The sequence below is a fragment of the Staurois parvus genome, unplaced genomic scaffold, assembly GCF_062004578.1.
Source record: "Staurois parvus isolate SC_StPar_1 unplaced genomic scaffold, SC_StPar_1.0 ptg001825l, whole genome shotgun sequence".
NCBI classification, from domain to species: domain Eukaryota; kingdom Metazoa; phylum Chordata; class Amphibia; order Anura; family Ranidae; genus Staurois; species Staurois parvus.
Genome location: NW_028319621.1, coordinates 14,992 through 39,117, shown reverse-complemented (window position 1 = coordinate 39,117; position 24,126 = coordinate 14,992). Strand labels below are relative to the sequence as shown.

At 53.0% G+C, this 24,126-nt stretch overlaps 1 protein-coding gene across 2 annotated transcripts in view; it reads right to left on the bottom strand.

Annotated features, from left to right (window-relative positions):
• The window catches only part of DHRS3 (dehydrogenase/reductase 3), a 69,613-nt gene extending 47,525 nt beyond the window's left edge, over positions 1-22,088 (bottom strand). The window contains exons 1-5 of one of the 2 annotated variants that reach the window (XM_089664070.1): positions 20,989-22,088; positions 7,768-7,911; positions 7,122-7,241; positions 4,127-4,365; positions 3,396-3,521 (exon numbers count right to left, since the gene is read on the bottom strand). In XM_089664070.1, coding sequence (XP_089520196.1) covers positions 3,396-3,521; positions 4,127-4,365; positions 7,122-7,241; positions 7,768-7,911; positions 20,989-21,108 — 749 coding nt within the window. In that variant the 5' untranslated portion in view covers positions 21,109-22,088. The remainder of the gene's footprint in view (positions 1-3,395; positions 3,522-4,126; positions 4,366-7,121; positions 7,242-7,767; positions 7,912-20,988) is intronic. The other variant, XM_089664072.1, reaches the window with a different exon arrangement.
• Between the last annotated feature and the right edge of the window lie 2,038 nt (positions 22,089-24,126).

The following is a 24,126-nucleotide window of genomic DNA, read 5'->3' as shown; positions in this document are numbered from 1 at the left end:
GAACAGAGGAGGCCAGATGAACGAAGGGAGGTGGATGGAGACCGAGGTCATGTGTGCAGAGGGCGGAGCATGGAGACGGAGGTCATGTGTGCAGAGGGCGGCGGATGGAGACGGAGGTCATGCGTGCAGAGGGCGGCGGATGGAGACGGAGGTCATGTGTGCAGAGGGCGGAGCATGGAGACGGAGGTCATGCGTGCAGAGGGCGGCGGATGGAGACGGAGGTCATGTGTGCAGAGGGCGGGGGATGGAGACGGAGGTCATGCGTGCAGAGGGCGGGGGATGGAGACGGAGGTCATGTGTGCAGAGGGCGGGGGATGGAGACGGAGGTCATGTGTGCAGAGGGAGGTGGATGGAGACGGAGGTCATGCGTGCAGAGTGCGGGGGATGGAGACGGAGGTCATGCGTGCAGAGGGCAGGGGATGGAGACGGAGGTCATGCGTGCAGAGGGCGGCGGATGGAGACGGAGGTCATGCGTGCAGAGGGCGGGGGATGGAGACGGAGGTCATGCGTGCAGAGGGCGGCGGATGGAGACGGAGGTCATGTGTGCAGAGGGCGGAGCATGGAGACGGAGGTCATGTGTGCAGAGGGCGGGGGATGGAGACGGAGGTCATGTGTGCAGAGGGCGGGGGATGGAGACGGAGGTCATGTGTGCAGAGGGCGGTGGATGGAGACGGAGGTCATGTGTGCAGAGGGCGGCGGATGGAGACGGAGGTCATGCGTGCAGAGTGCGGGGGATGGAGACGGAGGTCATGTGTGCAGAGGGCGGGGGATGGAGACGGAGGTCATGCGTGCAGAGGGCGGCGGATGGAGACGGAGGTCATGCGTGCAGAGTGTGGGGGATGGAGACGGAGGTCATGTGTGCAGAGGGCGGGGGATGGAGATGGAGGTCATGCGTGCAGAGGGCGGGGGATGGAGACGGAGGTCATGTGTGCAGAGGGCGGGGGATGGAGACGGAGGTCATGTGTGCAGAGGGCGGGGGATGGAGACGGAGGTCATGTGTGCAGAGGGCGGCGGATGGAGATGGAGGTCATGTGTGCAGAGGGCGGGGGATGGAGACGGAGGTCATGTGTGCAGAGTGCGGCGGATGGAGACGGAGGTCATGTGTGCAGAGGGCGGCGGATGGAGACGGAGGTCATGTGTGCAGAGGGCGGGGGATGGAGACGGAGGTCATGTGTGCAGAGGGCGGGGGATGGAGACGGAGGTCATGTGTGCAGAGGGCGGCGGATGGAGACGGAGGTCATGCGTGCAGAGTGCGGGGGATGGAGACGGAGGTCATGTGTGCAGAGGGCGGGGGATGGAGACGGAGGTCATGTGTGCAGAGGGAAGAAAATGCTTCTGTGTTACAGATGACAATTGTGCTCAACAGACAGGATGCAGGATGTAAGCGCGATGACAGGACAACAGATGCAGAAATTGGCCTTGAGGTACATATTGCCCGTATGGCGGATCTATGGCCCATGACCTGTACGTGGATCTATGGCCCATGACCTGTATGGTGGATCTATGGCCCATGACCTGTATGGTGGATCTATGGCCCATTACCTGTACGTGGATCTATGGCCCATTACCTGTACGTGGATCTATGGCCCATTACCTGTACGTGGATCTATGGCCCATGACCTGTATGGTGGATCTATGGCCCATGACCTGTATGGTGGATCTATGGCCCATGACCTGTATGGTGGATCTATGGCCCATGACCTGTATGGTGGATCTATGGCCCATTACCTGTACGTGGATCTATGGCCCATTACCTGTACGTGGATCTATGGCCCATGACCTGTACGTGGATCTATGGCCCATGACCTGTATGGTGGATCTATGGCCCATGACCTGTATGGTGGATCTATGGCCCATTACCTGTACGTGGATCTATGGCCCATTACCTGTACGTGGATCTATGGCCCATGACCTGTATGGTGGATCTATGGCCCATGACCTGTATGGTGGATCTATGGCCCATTACCTGTATGGCGGATCTATGGTGGATCTATGGCCCATTACCTGTATGGTGGATCTATGGCCCATGACCTGTATGGTCTACCTATGGAAGAGGCTGCAGGTTTGCTGACACCACAATAGAGCTCTCCTAGGTCAGAAGGTCAGATGTCACTTCCAACTCAACCCCCAAAATGAGGAGTTCATCCCTCCTATTAGTATGGGGGGGTGGCCTCAGGGAATATCTTCTTAATGCCGACAGTAGTCTGGAGTGATGTCTAAAGCAGGGGTCTCCAAACTTTCTAAACAATGAGCCAGTTTACTGTCCTCCAGGCTTTGGGGGGGGGGGGGGCAGACTGACCTGTGGGAGTAGACAATGCCCCATTCTTGGTATCAGTAGGAGGAACGGTGCCCCATCAATGGTGTCAGTGGGAGCTCCAAGGGCTGCATAAAGGCAAGCAAAGGACCACATCCGGCCCCCAGTTTGGAGACTACTGGTGTAGATGACGAGGTGGAATCTGCACTCACCCAGTGGCTCCGGCTGTAGAGGGGGCAGAAAGGAACGGTCTGCATGGCTTCCCCCAATACCGAGGAATAATTCCATTACTGTTCATGGCGGTCAGATACAATTTGTATGAAGAAGTCTCTCTGTTTTTCTTGGGTTTACTGAAGGATTTTTGGTTCCTCTCAGCCCACCATAACTGGTCTGGTTATATTCTTCAGTTGTCCTTCGAGAAGGATTTTGGGAAAGTTGGTCTTGGCTCTGGTTCTGCCCGGATCTCATATTTTCTCTCCCATTTACCAGAAGAAAACTTCGAGTGTCCCAAGACAACGATTGTCCCAGGAGACCCTCTATATTTGGAAGCACTCAGAGCTATAGATAGGCTCTGCAGGGAATACGCCTGGAATGCATTACTACAGCCACGGGGGTGGGAAAAGCAGGCACATGGGCCCGGGGTGGAGGACAGTCAAGGGCTCAAACTGTCCTATGAAGAACCTGAGACATGAGATCTTTTTTCAGGTCATCGATCTCAAAACGGAAAACAAAACATGTAGGCCGTAATTTCTGTACTCTCCTTTTATGGTCGGCTGGCTGCCATGTTGATCCCACATCTTCAACACCTTGGGTTACTTCTTTGGAACAAGAATGCATAACAGGTACTAGCCACACTGGCTGCATGCTTGTACTGGTTCAATGACTTGTAATAAAGCCAGAGACCAAGAAGTGGATTTTTGGGTCAGCAATGGCAGCCAGTATCTTCCTCTCAGTATGGGTTTCCTCTGACTGTTCCCTCCTATCTGCCCTCTGTGTAATCGGCCATTCTCTGGTCTGAGCCCATCAAGTCTCTAGCACTGGTGATGTCACCCAAATGGTGACCGGATAGGCTGGACTCTGAAAGGTTTAATTTTTGCAGCATTTTGGTTGGAGCTCAAGGAAAGCACAAGGAGACATTTACCTCTTCAAGATAACAAGGATGTGCATTGTCCACGGGAGTAATAGGAGAGCGTGGTTCTTCTGAACAGCTTCTACTGTCCTCCTGGCCACCGTCTCAGGCTTCAAAGGTGGGAAGATGCTGGGGAACCTGTGAGAGAAGGTAAATGGATGAGAAGCCATGGAGGGTGGAGGACACGTCTATGGGGAGTGTGGAAGATGTCTTAATGCATTGTGGAGGACATCTCTATGTAGCATGGAGGACACGTCTATGGGGAGTGTGGAAGATGTCTTAATGCATTGTGGAGGACATCTCTATGTAGCATGGAGGACACGTCTATGGGGAGTGTGGAAGACATGTTTATGTATTGTGGAGGACATTATTATGTAGCATGGAGGACACGTCTATGGGGAGTGTGGAAGATGTCTTAGTGCATTGTGGAGGACATCTCTATGTAGCATGGAGGACACGTCTATGGGGAGTGTGGAAGACATGTTTATGTATTGTGGAGGACATTATTATGGAGCATGGAGGACATGTCTATGGGGAGTGTGGAAGACATGTTTATGTATTGTATGTCAAAGGAGCATGGAGAGTGAGTCTATGTGAAGCGTGAAGGCCACGCCTACAGGGAGCCTAGCCTAAATCATATTAAACCAATGAGGTTCCACCGTGATCTTTCTCAGACTTCTGCAAAGTCTTGTTGCTATGGGTTCCACTGACAGCAGATTCACCATGACGGTTCTGGTACTTACCGAACTCTCATTCCCTGGAACATCTCGGTGCTGGTATGGAAGGGCAATACTGTGGTGGTGTTGACTCCTGGGCAGTCCAGAAGCCCCAAGGACAAACTCTCCATAAAAGCGAAGGAGGAGGCCTTGGAGGTGCAGTAGTCGATGGCTCCTGGGATGGCCGATAATGCCAGAACAGAGTTTATACAGACAATGTGTCCATTTTGTAACTCCAACATGCGTGGCAGGAAAGCTTTTGTAGTCTGCAATAAAACAGAGACATCTGTATGAATGATCTATAGTTCCAGACCTTCACCTTCTCCAACCTCCAGACCTTCATCTTCTCCAAACTCCACACCTTCACCTTCTCCAACCTCCACACCTTCACCTTCTCCAACCTCCACCTTCTCCAACCTTCAGACTTTCACCTTCTCCAAACTCCGCACCTTCACCTTCTCCAACCTCGACCTTCTCCAACCTCCACACCTTCACCTTCTCCAACCTCCACCTTCTCCAACCTCCACCTTCTCAAACCTCCAGACCTTCACCTTCTCCAACCTCCACACCTTCACCTTCTCCAACCTCCACCTTCTCAAACCTCCAGACCTTCACCTTCTCCAACCTCCACACCTTCACCTTCTCCAACCTCCACACCTTCACCTTCTCCAACCTCCACACCTTCAACTTCTCCAACCTCCACCTTCTCCAACCTCCACCTTCTCAAACCTCCAGACCTTCACCTTCTCCAACCTCCACACCTTCACCTTCTCCATCCTCCACACCTTCACCTTCTCCATCCTCCACACCTTCACCTTCTCCAACCTTCTATAAAACTGGCCAACCCTCTACTTCCTGATCTGATCAACTAATAGCTCCCAACATTCCACTGTGCAATTACTGGAGCAGAGTAAGCCACTTTAAGGGTCATTCCACCTAAATAAATGATGGCAGTCTGGATGACTCACTGGAATCCTGTGTCCCTTAGGGGCTCCAATTAAGCCGTCACCCCGATACTCCACCTACTGCGCTTTACATACACTATATTGCCAAAAGTATTGGGCAAGCCCTCCAAATCATTGGATTCAAGTGTTCCAATCCCCTCCATATCATGTGATTCAGGTGCTCCAATCCCCTCCATATCATGTGATTCAGGTGCTCCAATCCCCTCCATGGACACAGGTGTATACAATCAAGCCCCTAGGCATGCAGACGGCTTCTACAAACATTGGTGAAAGAATGGGTCGCTCTCAGGAGCTCCGTGACTCCAAGCGTGGTCCCGTGATAGGTGGCCACCTGGGCAATAAGTCCATCCGTGACATTTCCTGGCTGCTAAATATTCCACGCTCAACTGTTAGTGGGATTATAACAAAGTGGAAGCCACTGGGAACAACAGCCACTCAGCCACCAAGTGGTAGGCCACGTCACATGACAGGGCGGGGTCAGCGCATGCTGAAGCGCACAGTGCGCAGAAGTCGCCAACTGTCTGCAGAGTCAATAGCTAAAGACCTCCAAACTTGGTGTGGCCTTCAGATGAGCCCAACAACAGTGCGTAGAGAGCTTCATGGAATGGGTTTCCATGGCCGAGCAGCTGCATCCAAGCCTTCCATCACCAAGTGCAATGCAAAGCGTCGGATGCCGTGGTGTAAAGCACGCCGCCACTGGACTCTAGAGCACAGGAGACATGTTCTCTGGAGGGGCCAATCACGTTTCTCTGTCTGACAATCCGATGGACATGTCTGGGTTTGGCGGGTTCCAGGAGAACGGTACTTGCCTGACTGCATTGTGCCAAGTGTAAAGTTTGGTGGAGGGGGGATTATGGTGTGGGGGGTTCCTCAGGGGTTGGGTTGGCCCCCTAGTTCCAGTGAAGAGAACTCTTAAGGCGACATTTTGGACAATTTCATGCTCCCAACTTTGTGGGAAGAGTTTGGGGATGGCCCCTTCCTGTTCCAACATGACTGCTCACCAGTGCACAAAGCAAGGTCCATAAAGACATGGAGGAGCCAGTTTGGGGTGGAAGAACTCTTGCAAGAAGTTCCCAATCAGACTCCTGCTTTTGCACCAGAAGCCCTCCTACCACTTTAGAGCCCCTCTTACATATCAGAGTCCCCCCTTACGCAAGGGTCCCCAGAGTCCCGCCCCCCCGTACATCAGAGTCCCCCTTTTACACGAGAAGCCCTCTATTCACTTTAGAGCCCCCCTTACATATCAAAGCCCCCCTTTACATCAGGGTCCCCATCAGAGTCCTGCTTTTACATTAGACGTCCTACCACTTTACAGCCTCTCCTACATATCAGGGTCCCCCATATATCAGAGCCCCTCCTACACCAGGATGCCAATCAGAAGCAGAGACCGACTGATCTGAACCCTCAGTCTGAGGATACACCGCTGACCCCAGCTATAGGCCAGATGAATTCTTGTAGCGGGTTGGATGTGGTCAGTTTGGAGACTCCTGGCCTAGATCTGAATGGACATTTATCCCTTGCAGTGCAGGGGAGGCCCCACTACGAGGCAGGATTTCTACTTTCCCCGGAATTTAGGCTCCCATGCCCCAGGACTGCTAGGTTCTGCTGCTGGGAAGGTCTCCCTGGAAGGGGCCCTAGGTTCTGCTGCTGGGAAGGTCTCCATGGAAGGGGCCCTAGGTTCTGCTACTGGGAAGGTCTCCCTGGAAGGGGCCCTAGGTTCTGCTGCTGGGAAGGTCTCCATGGAAGGGGCCCTAGGTTCTGCTGCTGGTAAGGTCTCCATGGAAGGGGCCCTAGGTTCTGCTGCTGGGAAAGTCTCCATGGAAGGGGCCCTAAGTTCTGCTGCTGGTAAGGTCTCCACGGAAGGGGCCCTAGGTTCTGCTGCTGGGAAGGTCTCCACGGAAGGGGCCCTAAGTTCTGCTGCTGGGAAGGTCTCCACGGAAGGGGCCCTAGGTTCTGCTGCTGGGAATGTCTCCACGGAAGGGGCCCTAAGTTCTGCTGCTGGGAAGGTCTCCATGGAAGGGGCCCTAGGAATAAACTATGGAGGGAGGAAGACCTACCCAGAACTGTCCCAGTGTATTTATGTGTTGGGACTTCAGAAGAGCGTCATCATCACTGTCCATCAGACTCTTCCCGTGGACCACCGCCGCGTTATTCACCAAGATGGTGACATCACCAACCTAGAAGGAGAGGCAGAGATCATGGATGATATCACGTATTACGGGTTGTCACCATAAACAGCCTGAGATGGTGGCCGGCGTGGCACAGAAGGTTCGTACAATCACACTGCAAATGTCTCTCCCAATAACAATCGTCATACATTGCAGGTTGCCCGTTCATACATGTGGTGGCCACGTTAGACTTTTCACCTTGTGATCCCGCCAGTAACTCCCTTCCTGTCCTAGGGTGACTACGCTCACCTCACTGCACTGTATCTATGGGGGGGAACTGCAACAGGACTACAGGACACCTCCATCTCCTATCTCCATTACATAGGAAGGAGGGTTTTTGTAGTTCCTGGAGAACATTGTTTGAGATAACAGGAAGTGACAAGGACACAGCATTTCTGGCAGGATCAACAGGTCATTTCTGTACCTGAAGAAAATGTTCTTAGCCTTAAAAAAAGAAAACAAATGCAGTCGTCACATCTGAGGAGCGGCGATAGACTTCAGGATTCTCGTCACTGATTGGCAGAGCACAGCTCACCTTTTCTCGCACAGATTTGGCTTGCTGGTAGACTTCCTCTCTGTTACCAACATCACAGATAAAATAGTGGCAGTCTGTGCCCATCTGCCTGATCTCCTCCGTGGCTTCCTTCAGACACTTCTCCGTCCGACCCCAAATGATGATCTGCCAAGAAGAAGAAGAAGCAGGGATCAATCGCTGTGCGTCCACACCATCCACTGTACGTCCACACCGTGGACTGTCCAGACCATGGACCACCCACTGTACGTCCACACCAACCACTGTACGTCCACACCATGGACCACCCACTGTACGTCCACACCAACCACTGTACGTCCACACCATGGACCATCCACTGTACGTCCACACCATCCACTGTACGTCCACACCATGGACCATCCACTGTACGTCCACACCAACCACTGTACGTCCACACCATGGACCACCCACTGTACGTCCACACCATCCACTGTACGTCCACACCACGGACCATCCACTGTACGTCCACACCATCCACTGTACGTCCACACCACGGACAAACCACTGTACATCCACACCATCCACTGTACGTCCACACCATCCACTGTACGTCCACACCACGGACCATCCACTGTACGGCCACACCATCCACTGTACGTCCACACCATGGACCATCCACTGTACGTCCACACCATCCACTGTACGTCCACACCATGGACCATCCACTGTACGTCCACACCATCCACTGTACGTCCACACCATGGACCATCCACTGTACGTCCACACCAACCACTGTACGTCCACACCATGGACCACCCACTGTACGTCCACACCAACCACTGTACGTCCACACCATGGACCATCCACTGTACGTCCACACCATCCACTGTACGTCCACACCACGGACCACCCACTGTACGTCCACACCATCCACTGTACGTCCACACCATCCACTATACGTCCACACCATCCACTATACGTCCACACCATCCACTATACGTCCACACCATCCACTGTACGTCCACACCATGGACCATCCACTGTACGTCCACACCATGGACCATCCACTGTACGTCCACACCATCCACTGTACGTCCACACCACGGACCACCCACTGTACGTCCACACCATCCACTGTACGTCCACACCACGGACCATCCACTGTACGTCCACACCATCCACTGTACGTCCACACCACGGACAAACCACTGTACATCCACACCATCCACTGTACGTCCACACCACGGACCATCCACTGTACGTCCACACCATCCACTGTACGTCCACACCACGGACCACCCACTGTACGTCCATACCATCCACTGTACGTCCACACCATCCACTGTACGTCCACACCACGGACCACCCACTGTACGTCCACACCATCCACTGTACGGCCACACCACGGACCACCCACTGTACGTCCACACCATCCACTATACGTCCACACCATCCACTATACGTCCACACCATGGACCATCCACTGTACGTCCACACCATGGACCATCCACTGTACGTCCACACCATCCACTGTACGTCCACACCATCCACTATACGTCCACACCATCCACTATACGTCCACACCATCCACTGTACGTCCACACCATGGACCATCCACTGTACGTCCACACCATCCACTGTACGGCCACACCATCCACTGTACGGCCACACCACGGACCACCCACTGTACGTCCACACCATCCACTGTATGTTCACACCATCCACTGTATGTCCACACCATGAACTGTCCACACCATGGACCACCCACTGTACGCCCACACCATCCACTGTACATCCACACCATGAACTGTCCACACCATGGACCATCCACTGTACGTCCACACCACGGACCACCCACTGTACGTCCACACCATCCACTGTACGTCCACACCATGAACTGTCCACACCATGGACCATCCACTGTACGTCCACACCATGGACCACCCACTGTACGTCCACACCATCCACTGTACGTCCACACCATGAACTGTCCACACCATGGACCACCCACTGTACGTCCACACCACGGACCACCCACTGTACGTCCACACCACGGACCACCCATTGTACGTCCACACCACGGACCACCCACTGTACGTCCATACGATGTACCATCCACATCATGGACCATCCATTGTACATCCACACCACGGACCACCCACTGTACGTCCATACGATGTACCATCCACATCATGGACCACCCACTGTACGTCCACACCATGGACCACCCATTGTACGTCCACACCACGGACCACCCACTGTACGTCCATACGATGTACCATCCACACCATGGGCCATCCATTGTACATCCACAGCATGGACCATCTATTGTACATCCACAGCATGGACCATCCATTGTACGTCCACACCATGGACCATCCATTGTACGTCCACACTATGGGCCATCCATTGTACGTCCACAGCATGGACCATCCATTGTACGTCCACACCATGGGCCATCCATTGTACGTCCACAGCATGGACCATCCATTGTACATCCACACCATGGGCCATCCATTGCATGTCCACACCATGAACTGTCCACACCATGGGCCATCCATTGTACATCCAAACCAGGAATCACTCACACCATGGGCTGTCCAATGATGTCACATGTACCTCAGGGAGGAGGAGCTCATCTGTTGAACTGCACAAAGAGAATTTAAGAAACCCATCTGTGCCCTGAAGGGGTAAAGTGATGGAGGCCCTTACCAGTCCAACCTATCCAACCCCTCTTCTATTCACCTACCTGACTCCTCCTTCCCCTTATAGTCACCTTCCTGAGCCAATTCACCCTTCTAGAGTTCCTCCACCATTTCATTCCTCCATCGGGAGGTGACTCCCACTCCATGTTGGAGCTTACACAGGGCTCATGATGTTCTCCTTGTTGGGGGCAATGCCTCCTGGGAGGAGATCATATGCCCTATACCCAGAAGGGCAGGGTATTTGATGGCTCCAATGGAGAAACAGAGCTGGCTGTCCTTTTAAAAGAAATCTGTCTATGTATTGTGATAAATGTGAATCACAAACATGACCGAACAGAGTTCCAAGTACTTCTGAAGGTAGAACGACTCACAATTTTGTATCTGACCTTCGAATGTTAACACATGACCCTACAGATGTCACATCAGCAAGTATCTGAACACCGAAACTAATTATTAGGGTCTCATCCAGTGAGAACATCACAACCAATGAGAAAACTTACATGAAGGAAGTCCATACATGAAGGAAGTCCATACATGAAGGAAGTCCATACATGAAGGAAGTCCATTCATGAAGGAAGTCCATTCATGAAGGAAGTCCATACATGAAGGAAGTCCATACATGAAGGAAGTCCATACATGAAGGAAATCCATACATGAAGGAAGTCCATACATGAAGGAAATCCATTCATGAAGGAAGTCCATACATGAAGGAAGTCCATACATGAAGGAAATCCATTCATGAAGGAAGTCCTTACATGAAGGAAATCCATTCATGAAGGAAATCCATTCATGAAGGAAATCCATACATGAAGGAAGTCCATACATGAAGGAAATCCATACATGAAGGAAATACATTAATGAAGGAAATCCATACATGAAGGAAATCCATACATGAAGGAAGTCCATACATGAAGGAAATCCATACATGAAGGAAATACATTCATGAAGGAAGTCCATACATGAAGGAAGTCCATACATGAAGGAAATCCATACATGAAGGAAATCCATACATGAAGGAAATCCATACATGAAGGAAATCCATACATGAAGGAAGTCCATACATGAAGGAAATCCATACATGAAGGAAATACATTAATGAAGGAAATCCATACATGAAGGAAGTCCATACATGAAGGAAGTCCATACATGAAGGAAGTCCATACATGCTGAACCAGGATTGGCTGCCTTAGGTGCTGAGTTTTGCCCTTTTGCCCAGATTAAATATAAAATGATAGAAATATAAAACACGCACACAAGTCCCATGTAATTGCCTTCCGAAGAGTCCCTTCACTGGTCTACACAATGTAATATGCTGTATCCCGTGACTGCAGAACATGGAGGTCACCGTGTCTCCATCATCATTACCAGATGTCTCATCACATCGAGGGCAGGAGGTCGGCACCTGGACTGATCCCGGCTTAGACTGAACAAAGAGAACATTGACATTGTGCCATGGAGGACCCGGGAAACCCATCATCTACAGGACTCGTAATCCGGTCCTAGCCAAAGGTAGGAGAGCTCAGAGCGGCTTCTACGGCCCAGATCAGCGGAGGCCCCGAATTCAGGGACCCCCAATCTGCACCCTCACAGAATTGCACCAGTTTTCACCTTTCCTATTTCCGAACACGAATGAACCAACATAGAAGGGAAGAGAGGTTCATGGACGGATGGCTTCCTCTGCTGGACAGGATCCAGGCACTGTTCTCTCCGATTACCTCCGCAATCAACAAGACACACTCGACTCTCATAATTACTGACCAGAAAATTGTTCGGGGCAGGGGCCCGGCGAGGCGCTAACTCCTTGCTGAGCTCAGGCTGCCCTGAAAAGCATCCTGGCCTGACGTTACCTCTCACTGACCCCTGAGGGGGGCGATAAATGCAGGGGAAATGTGCACATGGTAAGAAACGGACACTAATCAACCCGATAATGAAGGAGACTACCAAATACCTCCGGCCTACCTGAGGAGCCCACTACACACCCCGACCTACCTGAGGAGCCCAAAAATGGAGCCCACTACACACCCTCGATCTGCCTGAGGAGCCCACTACACACCCCGACCTACCTGAGGAGCCCAAAAATGGAGCCCACTACACACCCCCGATCTGCCTGAGGAGCCCACTACACACCCCGACCTACCTGAGGAGCCCAAAAATGGAGCCCACTACACACCCCCGATCTGCCTGAGGAGCCCACTACACACCCCGACCTACCTGAGGAGCCCAACAATGGAGCCCACTACACCCCCCGATCTACCTGAGCCACCTGACAATGGAGCCCACTACACACCCTCAATCTACCTGAAGAGCCAGACAATGGAGACCACTACACACCCTCGATCTACCTGAAGAGCCCGACAATGGAGCCCACTACAAGATCCGATCTACCTGAGGAGCCCAACAATGGAGCCCACTACACCCCCCGATCTACCTGAGGAGCCCAACAATGGAGCCCACTCAACACCCCGATCTACCGGAGGAGCCCAACAATGGAGCCCACTACACACCCCGATCTACCGGAGGAGCCCGACAATGGAGCCCACTACACACCCCGATCTACCTGAGGAGCCCGACAATGGAGCCCACTACACACCCCGATCTACCTGAGAAGCCCAACAATGCAGCCCACTACACCCCCCCGATCTACCTGAGGAGCCCAACAATGGAGCCCACTACATACCCCGATCTACCTGAGGAGCCCAACAATGGAGCCCACTACACCCCCCCGATCTACCTGAGGAGCCCAACAATGGAGCCCACTACACCCCCCGATCTACCTGAGGAGCCCAACAATGGAGCCCACTACACAGCAGGCTGAGATTTTTGTGTCCCAACTTTTCCTGTTACATTCTTTAGAATATAAAACATATATGCAAATCATGAAGATTGTGATGGTGGGAACCCCTCATAATGGGCACAGCGGGTGTACAGACCCGGGAATTCAGCACAGGGATGGTGGGAACCCCTCATAATGGGCACAGGGATGGTGGGAACCCCTCATAATGGGCACAGGGATGGTGGGAACCCCCTCATAGTGGGCATACCAGGTGTACAGACACGGATACTCAGCACAAGGATGGTGGGAACCCCTCATAATGGGAACAGCAGGCGTACAGACCCGGGAACTCAGCACAGGGATGGTGGGAACCCCTCATAAAGGGCACAGGGATGGTGGAAACCCCTCATAGTGGGCATACCAGGGGTACAGACATAGATACTCAGCACAGGGATGGTGGGAACCCCTCATAATGGGCACAGGGATGGTCGGAACCCCTCATAATGGGCACAGCAGGCGTACAGACCCAGGAACTCAGCACAGGGGAGGTGGGAACCCCTCATAGTGGCATACCAGGGGATAATCAGATAACCAGGGGATAATCAGATAACCAGGGGATAATCAGCACAGGGATGGTGGGAACCCCTCATAATGGGCACAGCGGGTGTACAGACCTGGGAACTCAGCACAGGGATGGTGGGAACCCCTCATAATGGGCACAGCGGGTGTACAGACCTGGGAACTCAGCACAGGGATGGTGGGAACCCCTCATAATGGGCACAGCGGGTGTACAGACCTGGGAACTCAGCACAGGGATGGTGGGAACCCCTCACAGTGGGCACAGGGATGGTGGGAACCCCTCATAGTGGGCACAGGGATGGTGGAAACCCCTCATAGTGGGCACAGGGATGGTGGAAACCCCTCATAGTGGGCACAGGGATGTGGGAACCCCTCATAGTGGGCACAGGGATGGTGGAAACCCCTCATAGTGGGCACAGGGATGTGGGAACCCCTCATAGTGGGCACAGGGATGGTGGGAACCCCTCATAGTGGGCACAGGGATGGTGGGAACCCCTCATAGTGGGCACAGAGGGTGTACAGACCTGGGAACTCAGCACGGGGATGGTGGGAACCCCTCAGTGGGCACAGGGATGGTGGGAACCCCTCATAGTGGGCACAGGGATGGTGGAAACCCCTCATAGTGGGCACAGGGATGGTGGAAACCCCTCATAGTGGGCACAGGGATGGTGGAAACCCCTCATAGTGGGCACAGGGATGGTGGGAACCCCTCATAGTGGGCACAGGGATGGTGGGAACCCCTCATAGTGGGCACAGAGGGTGTACAGACCTGGGAACTCAGCACGGGGATGGTGGGAACCCCTCAGTGGGCACAGGGATGGTGGGAACCCCTCATAGTGGGCACAGGGATCTCACCAATACAGTCAGTTAAGTTTCCAGTATCTACCAATCACAGACAAGCGGCTTTACATTTGCACTGTTCTGTAGAGAACGGATGGGCGATGATGATGATGATGATGATGATGATGATGAAGAACACGTCTGACAGCCGCTCATTATGTATCAGACGTGGGCTCCATACACCTGCAGATTGGGTGGGAGATTCCCCTTCCTAATGACGGGCGGCCCCCTGTCCATAAGGTGCCATCATATCACTGATGGGCAGATCTAGGTGCAGGAGGAGGTCTCTGCCCCCCGGGGGGGTCATCATATCACTGATGGGCAGATCTAGGTGCAGGAGGAGGTCTCTGCCCCCCGGGGGGGTCATCATATCACTGATGGGCAGATCTAGGTGCAGGAGGAGGTCTCTGCCCCCCGGGGGGGTCATCATATCACTGATGGGCAGATCTAGGTGCAGGAGGAGGTCTCTCCCCCCCCGGGGGGGTCATCATATCACTCTATAGAATCTTTGCACATGTGTAGTCACCTTACCAGGCCCTGGATGGAGTGGGTGGGGACTATTGTACCCCGGGGGGGGGGGCAGCATTCGCATGTTAATGGACTCTAATCTTCTGCTAATTGCAGAGACTTCACCCAAAACTGTCCTCCAGATTGTCCTCCAATCCCGGCATTGTGTGGGGACAAAAGGCCGACATTACCGACCCGAAACATTCACAGATGCAGATGAGGCGGCTGAAACCACCAACAAAGGGGGGGGGGGGGATGATTGTCCAGAGAGGTCGACTAGGAGTCAACATGTTCAATCCCATTATCACAAGGTATGGGGTCATGGTGAGTGCAGCCCCTCCAGCAGAAGAGCCCACCTCTACACCCGGGGGGGGGGGGGGGGGGGGGGGGGCACAAAGAGCCTCCCCTACACCTGGGGGCCACAAAGAGCCTCCCCTACACCTGGGGGCCACAAAGAGCCTCCCCTACACCTGGGGGGGGCGCAAAGTGTCCCCTCTACACCTGGGGGGGGCACAAAGAACCCCTCTACACCCGGGGGGCCACAAAGAGCCCCCTTTACACCCGGGGGGCCACAAAGAGCCCCCTTTACACCCAGGGGGGGGCACAAAGAACCCCTCTACACCCGGGGGGGCCACAAAGAGCCCCCCTACACCCGGGGGGGCCACAAAGAGCCCCCTCTACACCCGGGGGGCCACAAAGAACCCCTCTACACCCAGGGGGCCACAAAGAGCCCCCTTTACACCCGGGGGGGGGGCCACATAGAACCCCTCTACACCCAGGGGGCCACAAAGAACCCCCTTTACACCCGGGGGGGCACAAAGAGCCCCTCTACACCCAGGGGGCCACAAAGAGCCCCCCTACACCCGGGAGCTTATTCCCACCACGACCAATGCATGTAATGCTGATATTTCCTGCCATGGATTGTCTCTGGGAAAGGCTCAGTTTGAACAAACTTTAGGGCACAGTGGGGGTCGGCGTGGCCCTTGGGGGACATGGAGGACGTCTTCCAGAAGCAGAGGTGAGAAGAGTGAATACTGGCAGGCAAGCCATTGGGTGCAATGGGCCCCAAGATAACAGCCTTCCAATGGGACCTTTCCGATGTCTATGGGGCCTAGATGGACGCTGGTTATACGCCATGCAGGCTTGAAGACCTTCTGTGGCCCTTCAGGGAAGTCTGGTAGCCTTTCTAGACAGCAGAGAAGGGAAAATGTCCAATCTCCAGAAGACGGTCAGATTCGGTAACAGATGGTCTCACGTCTATGGTCACTCCGGGGGAAGAAATCTCTCCGCTAAATCCTGGAAATGAGCTCCTGAAGAGCCGTCTTCTGCCAGACTCGTTATCTCCTCCTAATTAACTGTACAATGTGTCTGAGAAAGGCGCTCTGATCTCCTCCAACCTACAGAACGGGGGGGGGGGGGACTTCATTGCGGAAGCAATCTTCCCCTTTGTGGGCCAGGGCCAGGCGGGTCTCCATTATACGCACTGTATGACCTCCACGTTGTCGGAGAACGGGCCTACAGTAGATCCTACCCTACAGCGGACACACAGGAGGCCACACCTCCGACCCCCAACTGATTACACATGGGCACTTGTGAGTATGATTGGACCTTGTGGGCCGATTTCCCCATACATGGTATTATTGTGGTGATAAATGAAGGAAACGTCTCCAGAAGGATATTTCAGTGACCATGATCTGATCTTTACACATAGACAATCAGATGGTCCTAAAGTGTTGGAGTCATACTGAATGATCCTCAGTAACTATAGACTGGTACAATGCCGAGAACCTGTCATTATGTTCGATCTCATAAATGGCCACTAATTGAGTCTACACATAGAGAACGTTCATCCATCATAGAGCTCCCAAATATCCAGCTGGAGCCATAAATCCAGACTTGGGTTCCTGAAGAGCAGCTTGGCCTGGTCTCCTCCAGAACCTCATCACCATTCATGGAGCGGTCCATCAGTAAATGTCATGTTACAGTGCTGGCATTGAGAACATGGCACGGCCCGCTTCCTGGCTTTGGTCCATTCGTCCCACCAAACAGGCCCACCCATTGACTCCTCCCCTGGCGGCAACATCGAGAGAACAGATTAGCCAATGAGGTCTTATATTGTAACTTAAAAGGTGGAGCAACAGACGGGAATATTTCTGTGTTCTATAATGTCAGGAGATTCGGGGACAATGCTGGTCTGTGAGTGATTGGTGACGTGACAAAACCGATATTGAGGAGGAGCGGTCTAAGATTGATGAAGAGCGGTCTACCACGGACGAGGAGCGGTCTACCACGGACGAGGAGCGGTCTAAGATTGATGAAGAGCGGTCTACCACGGACGAGGAGCGGTCTACCACGGACGAGGAGCGGTCTACCACGGACGAGGAGCGGTCTAAGATTGATGAAGAGCGGTCTACCACGGACAAGGAGCGGTCTACCACGGACAAGGAGCGGTCTACCACGGACAAGGAGCGGTCTACCACGGACAAGGAGCGGTCTACCACGGACAAGGAGCGGTCTACCACGGACAAGGAGCGGTCTACCACGGACAAGGAGCGGTCTGCCACGGACAAGGAGCGGTCTAAGATTTATAAGGATCGGTCTGCCACGGACGAGGAGCGGTCTAAGATTTATAAAGAGCGGTCTACCACGGACAAGGAGCGGTCTACCACGGACAAGGAGCGGTCTACCACGGACAAGGAGCGGTCTACCACGGACGAGGAGCGGTCTGCCACGGACGAGGAGCGGTCTAAGATTTATAAAGAGCGGTCTACCACGGACAAGGAGCGGTCTACCACGGACAAAGAGCGGTCTACCACGGACAAAGAGCGGTCTACCACGGACAAGGAGCGGTCTACCACGGACAAGGAGCGGTCTACCACGGACAAGGAGCGGTCTACCACGGACAAGGAGCGGTCTACTGCTGACGAGGAGCAGTCTACTGCTGATGAAGAGTGGTCTACAACGGACGAGGAGCGGTCTAAGATTGATGAAGAGCGGTCTACCACTGACGAGGAGCGATCTACCATTGAAGAAGAATGGTCTACCACTGACGAGAAGCCATCTAAGATTGATGAGGAGCGGTCTAACACTGACGAGGAGCAGTCTAACACTGACGAGGAGCAGTCTAACACTGACGAGGAGCGGTCTACCACTGACGAGGAGCGGTCTAATATGGATGAGGAGCCGTCTAACACTGGCTAGGAGCCGTCTAACACTGGCGAGGAGCCGTCTAACACTGGCGAGGAGCCGTCTAATATGGATGAGGAGCCGTCTAACACTGGCGAGGAGCCGTCTAATATGGATGAGGAGCCGTCTAACACTGGCTAGGAGCCGTCTAACACTGGCGAGGAGCCGTCTAACACTGGCGAGGAGCCGTCTAGCACTGACGAGGAGCGGTCTAATATGGATGAGGAGCCGTCTAACACTGGCTAGGAGCCGTCTAACACTGGCGAGGAGCCGTCTAACACTGGCTAGGAGCCGTCTAACACTGGCGAGGAGCCGTCTAGCACTGACGAGGAGCGGTCTAATATGGATGAGGAGCCGTCTAACACTGGCTAGGAGCCGTCTAACACTGGCTAGGAGCCGTCTAACACTGGCTAGGAGCCGTCTAACACTGGCTAGGAGCCGTCTAACACGGACGAGGAGCCGTCTAACACGGACGAGGAGCCGTCTAACACGGACGAGGAGCCGCCTAACACGGATGAGGAGCCGTCACATGGATACAAGTCTCTGTAGCTGATTTCAGAGTCGGTTGTCCTGATGCCGGAGTCCGAGCTTCATCTCCGTCTGAGGGCCAGTGGCCCCCCATCGCTCCTCACACACCGTGGTAAACAAGTCTACTGATGTCATCCCGGGCTGGCTGACCTGCCGATGAACCCGGACTGAACATGAAAAGGTGCCAAGCCTCTCTCCTGCTCTACTCTCAGCCTCATGCAGGCCGGGGTGTCATTGACCAAACTACAATAGAGGGAAGCAATGGACTCCATTCAGCCTTTTGATGCTGCCACCCCCTCCCCCCCCCCCCCACCATTCCTTCTGTCCTGGAGGATTTCACACAGGATAGGATGGAGGCCATAAACCTCCAATCAAGTGAAGATTCTGGATCTGATACAGGAGGACTAGGGGGTGTTAGGAAGGGACTACAGGGTGACTAGGGGGTGTTAGGAAGGAAGAGACTACAGGGTGACTAGGGGGTGTTGGGAAGGAAAAGACTACAGGGTGACTAGGGGGTGTTGGGAAGGAAGGGACTACAGGGTGACTAGGGGGTGCTGGGAAGGAAGGGACTACAGGGTGACTAGGGGGTGCTGGGAAGGAAGGGACTACAGGGTGACTAGGGGGTGCTGGGAAGGAAGAGACTACAGGGTGACTAGGGGGTGTTGGGAAGGAAAAGACTACAGGGTGACTAGGGGGTGTTGGGAAGGAAGGGACTACAGGGTGACTAGGGGGTGCTGGGAAGGAAGGGACTACAGGGTGACTAGGGGTGCTGGGAAGGAAGGGACTACAGGGTGACTAGGGGGTGCTGGGAAGGAAGGGACTACAGGGTGACTAGGGGGTGCTGGGAAGGAAGGGACTACAGGGTGACTAGGGGGTGTTAGGAAGGAAGGGACTACAGGGTGACTAGGGGGTGCTGGGAAGGAAGGGACTACAGGGTGACTAGGGGGTGCTGGGAAGGAAGAGACTACAGGGTGACTAGGGGTGTTGAGAAGGAAGGGACTACAGGGTGACTAGGGGATGTTGGGAAGGAAGGGACTACAGGGTGACTAGGGGGTGCTGGGAAGGAAGGGACTACAGGGTGACCAGGGGGTGTTAGGAAGGGACTACAGGGTGACCAGGGGGTGTTGGGAAGGAAGGGACTACAGGGTGACCAGGGGGTGTTGGGAAGGAAGGGACTACAGGGTGACCAGGGGGTGCTGGGAAGGAAGGGGCTACAGGGTGACTAGGGGGTGCTGGGAAGGAAGGGGCTACAGGGTGACTAGGGGGTGCTGGGAAGGAAGGGACTACAGGGTGACTAGGGGGTGCTGGGAAGGAAGGGACTACAGGGTGACTAGGGGGTGTTAGGAAGGAAGGGACTAGAGGGTGACCAGGGGGTGTTGGGAAGGAAGGGACTACAGGGTGACTAGGGAGTGTTGGGAAGGGACTACAGGGTGACTAGGGGGTGTTGAGAAGGAAGGGACTACAGGGTGACTAGGGGGTATTGGGAAGGAAGGGACTACAGGGTGACTAGGGGGTGTTGGGAAGGAAGGGACTACAGGGTGACTAGGGGGTGTTGGGAAGGAAGAGACTACAGGGTGACTAGGGGGTGTTGGGAAGGAAGGGACTACAGGGTGACCAGGGGGTGTTGGGAAGGAAGGGACTACAGGGTGACTAGGGGGTGTTGGGAAGGAAGGGACTACAGGGTGACTAGGGGGTGTTGGGAAGGAAGGGACTACAGGGTGACTAGGGGGTGTTGGGAAGGAAGGGACTACAGGGTGACTAGGGGGTGTTGGGAAGGAAGGGACTACAGGGTGACCAGGGGGTGTTGGGAAGGAAGGGACTACAGGGTGACTAGGGGTGTTGGGAAGGAAGGGACTACAGGGTGACCAGGGGGTGTTAGGAAGGGACTACAGGGTGACTAGGGGTGTTGGGAAGGAAGGGACTACAGGGTGACCAGGGGGTGTTGGGAAGGAAGGGGCAGAAGAGCCAACAAAAAGACCAGAAGGTTCTTCTCAATGAACACCAAGAAGACCCCCGAGAGTTGGAGACCGAACATCGGGGACCAATCAGCTGAGGTTTATCACACGTAAAGTAACACTTTAATAGAAGTAAAGCTGAGAAACGTTAGTGAAGAGAAATCCCAGCAACCCCTCCCCCATCCCTGACCTGAGATATAGGTGCTGGAGATGAAGCCACAGCAGGATACCAGGAATCAGACACCAGAATGGTCCAGTTCTGCAGGTTTAGCAGTGACTGGTAGGGAAATGGGGGGCGGTAATTTACCATTTTTAAAATGAAGCAACAGAGTTGATTTAAAGTGTCAATAAATTCCCAACATCCACCAATTAGAACAGAAGTTCAAAAGCTGGTGTGAGTCTCAGACAGCAATGGCGGCTCATCATACTAATGAGGAAGGAGATCCACCCCACGTGTCAGGAGCTCTCTGGAATCTGGCTGCAGTGTATTCCATGAATCGCTGACGTTTGGCAGTTGCAGAGTCTGCTGGATGGCACTGGCAGTTCATGAATCAGTCCCCACACTGGGCACCTCTGGTAATGGCAGACCTGGGATCTCGGCTCAGAGATTTCACCATGAAGAATGACACGGGAATGGGATCCACCTCCCATCTCTCTGAAGGAAATCATTCCAGATATACCGATTCCTACATTCTGGAAGGAAGGAGAGCCATGGCTCGGTGTAGGAGGCTCGCCTCGAGAACGCGCGGTATACACAGATGATGGAGCATTGACCGCCACACATTTGGAAGTTCTATTATGGAACGTCTTCACGGGGAGATCTATAAATCCTCTTATCATAGGAATACAAATCGACTCACCAGCCACAGACGGTAATAATGAGGTCCAGGCCGCAGCTCCGGCTTTGATCCTCCTTTTGGGACATGAAGCCGGTTTGTAAGTCAGAGTTGCTCCAGCTCTGCAGAAATTGTATAATCGTTCTTGGAATGAGTCTACGGAATGTCTATTACACAAATGAGGGTATGAATACGGTACAAATTGTGGCCTACGGCTAAGAGCTTTCATCCACCTTCTCTCCAACCTCTCTGTGTGCCAGCGAGGCCCAAACATGACCCACTTAGTGAGTGCGGCTCATGGAACGTCTGATAAAAGGAGGCCGAGTAGAAAGAATACGGTTCACAGACAAAAAATTCAAAGAGGACTCAAGAAGAAACCAACATTCCCGTATGAGAGACGTAACCAGAAATCCACCTTCACTAGTCTGACTTCTGTGAGCTGATCCAAGCCAATTCCAGAGACACCACCATGGCTACTGCATGAGCTACAAGAATGAAAACAAACGCCAGTTATTATACAAAATGTAAGATTCTGATTGGGCAGAGCTATCCATAGTGTCTGCGTGAGATCGGCATCCCCGAGAGGCAACAGGATGAGCAAAAGGGAAAACAGCTTCTCATTTAAACAATAAAACCAGGCAACTGTCTATGGTGGGAAAACGGGGCAATAATTGTATATGGTACGCCGAGAATTGGAAAGTTTCTAACCATTAATATGTCCACCCACTATTGGTAATCAATATCAGGCGCCTCTAGATGGCCTCTGTTTTATTTCTGAGGAACCCCTGAGTCCCAGAACCCCAGAAAGCTCCAATATATGAAATAGGTCCCCTTTACTTCCACCTCCCTATGGACCCACCATGGTTATGGACCCACCATGGTTATGGACAGCTTTGCTGACAAAGTCATTATTTGCATATGGCGCTCATGGTTCAGGTCACCAACACTGGAGACTGGTAAGAAGTGTACCCATAGCCTGACAACCTTGTGTATCCTGGGCCAACCGCCTTAGCCGCCATGTTCAGAGAAATGGAAGGGGAGCCCTCTGCGGCCATCTTGAGTGGGAAGTCACCTGGGACAGGACGAGGTTTTCCAGTGTACATTTGTTGGGTGGCTTTTTACATGAGGCAATAGGTGGAGGTACCATATCTTCAATGTGAGGTCTTTTGCTGCACCTATAGACATCGGATTGTTGTCTAAGGTCTATGGACATCTTTATTCCATCTCTCCAAAATTTGATAGCAAAGGGTACAACTACAACTGAACTCTCTGTGGGACGGTAACAGGAGAGCATTATATATTGTGGAATCCTCAACACCATCAAAGGGAAAACCCACTGAAAAGGATAATAATGTCTGGCCAATTGGTAGTCCTAATTATCAGTGTGGCACTGGGGTGACGTCTCTTGGCGGACCCCTCAATTGCCGTCTGTGTCAAACGACAGCCATGCTCAGATGGTAAATGGAAGCGACAACAGATATTGGCCTAACCTCGGGATATACCAAACCAACTGCAATTATCAGGAATGGGCATTATACCACAGAGATGTGCGGGAAACCATGACCCATCTGACACGGCCTGCAACAAATACACAGGTCAGCCAAGTAGAGAGGAAAAGTTCTGGAGGGGATGAGATGTGAAAACACAAATGAAAAAGAATCTTGGTGAGAGATCCTAGATGAAGTAAGCAGTGTTCCCGCCATTGGATTCCATGTGTAGCAACGTGAAGAAGCAAAAACACGCAAAAAAACAAAACAAAACCAATCACCACACAAATGCAAATATTGGGCTCCTCAGCAAATCACAAAGGTTTCAGTCCACGGCTAACTGGCCACATTGAAGATCTCTACACCGCGTTCCAAATTATTCTGCAAATTCTATTTAAGTGTCACAAAGATCTGTTTTTCAGTGTAACTCCTGGATGGCATTGTGTGTCAGGGCTCTTTTGAACACTGAAAACAATCTGGGACTCCTGTGATCATTAGATTGGCCGGTGAGCCCAATTTCAGGACAAACTCCTAAAGGACGGCGTTCCCCATTATTAAGCAGAGCGCCATTTTCCAGCAATATGGGGAAGAAAAAGGATCTCTCTGCTGCCGAAAAGAGTGAAATAGTTCGATGCCTTGGACGAGGGATGAAAACATTCGATATTTCAGGAAAACGTAAGCGTGATCATCGCACTATGAAGAGATTTGTGGCTGATTCAGAGCACAGACGGGTTGGTGCAGATAAAGGCACATTGAGGAAGATTTCTGCCAGATCCATGCATCGGATCAAGAGAGCAGCTGCTAAAATCCCATTACATAGCAGCAAACAGATATTTGAAGCTGCTGGTGCCTCTGGAGTCCCACGGACATCAAGGTGTAGAGTCCTCCAGAGTCCTGCAACTGTGCAGAAACCTTCTATTCGGCCACCACTAACCAATGATCACAAGCAGAAACGGCTGCATTGGGCAGAAAATACATGAAGACTCATTGTCAAACAGTCCTGTT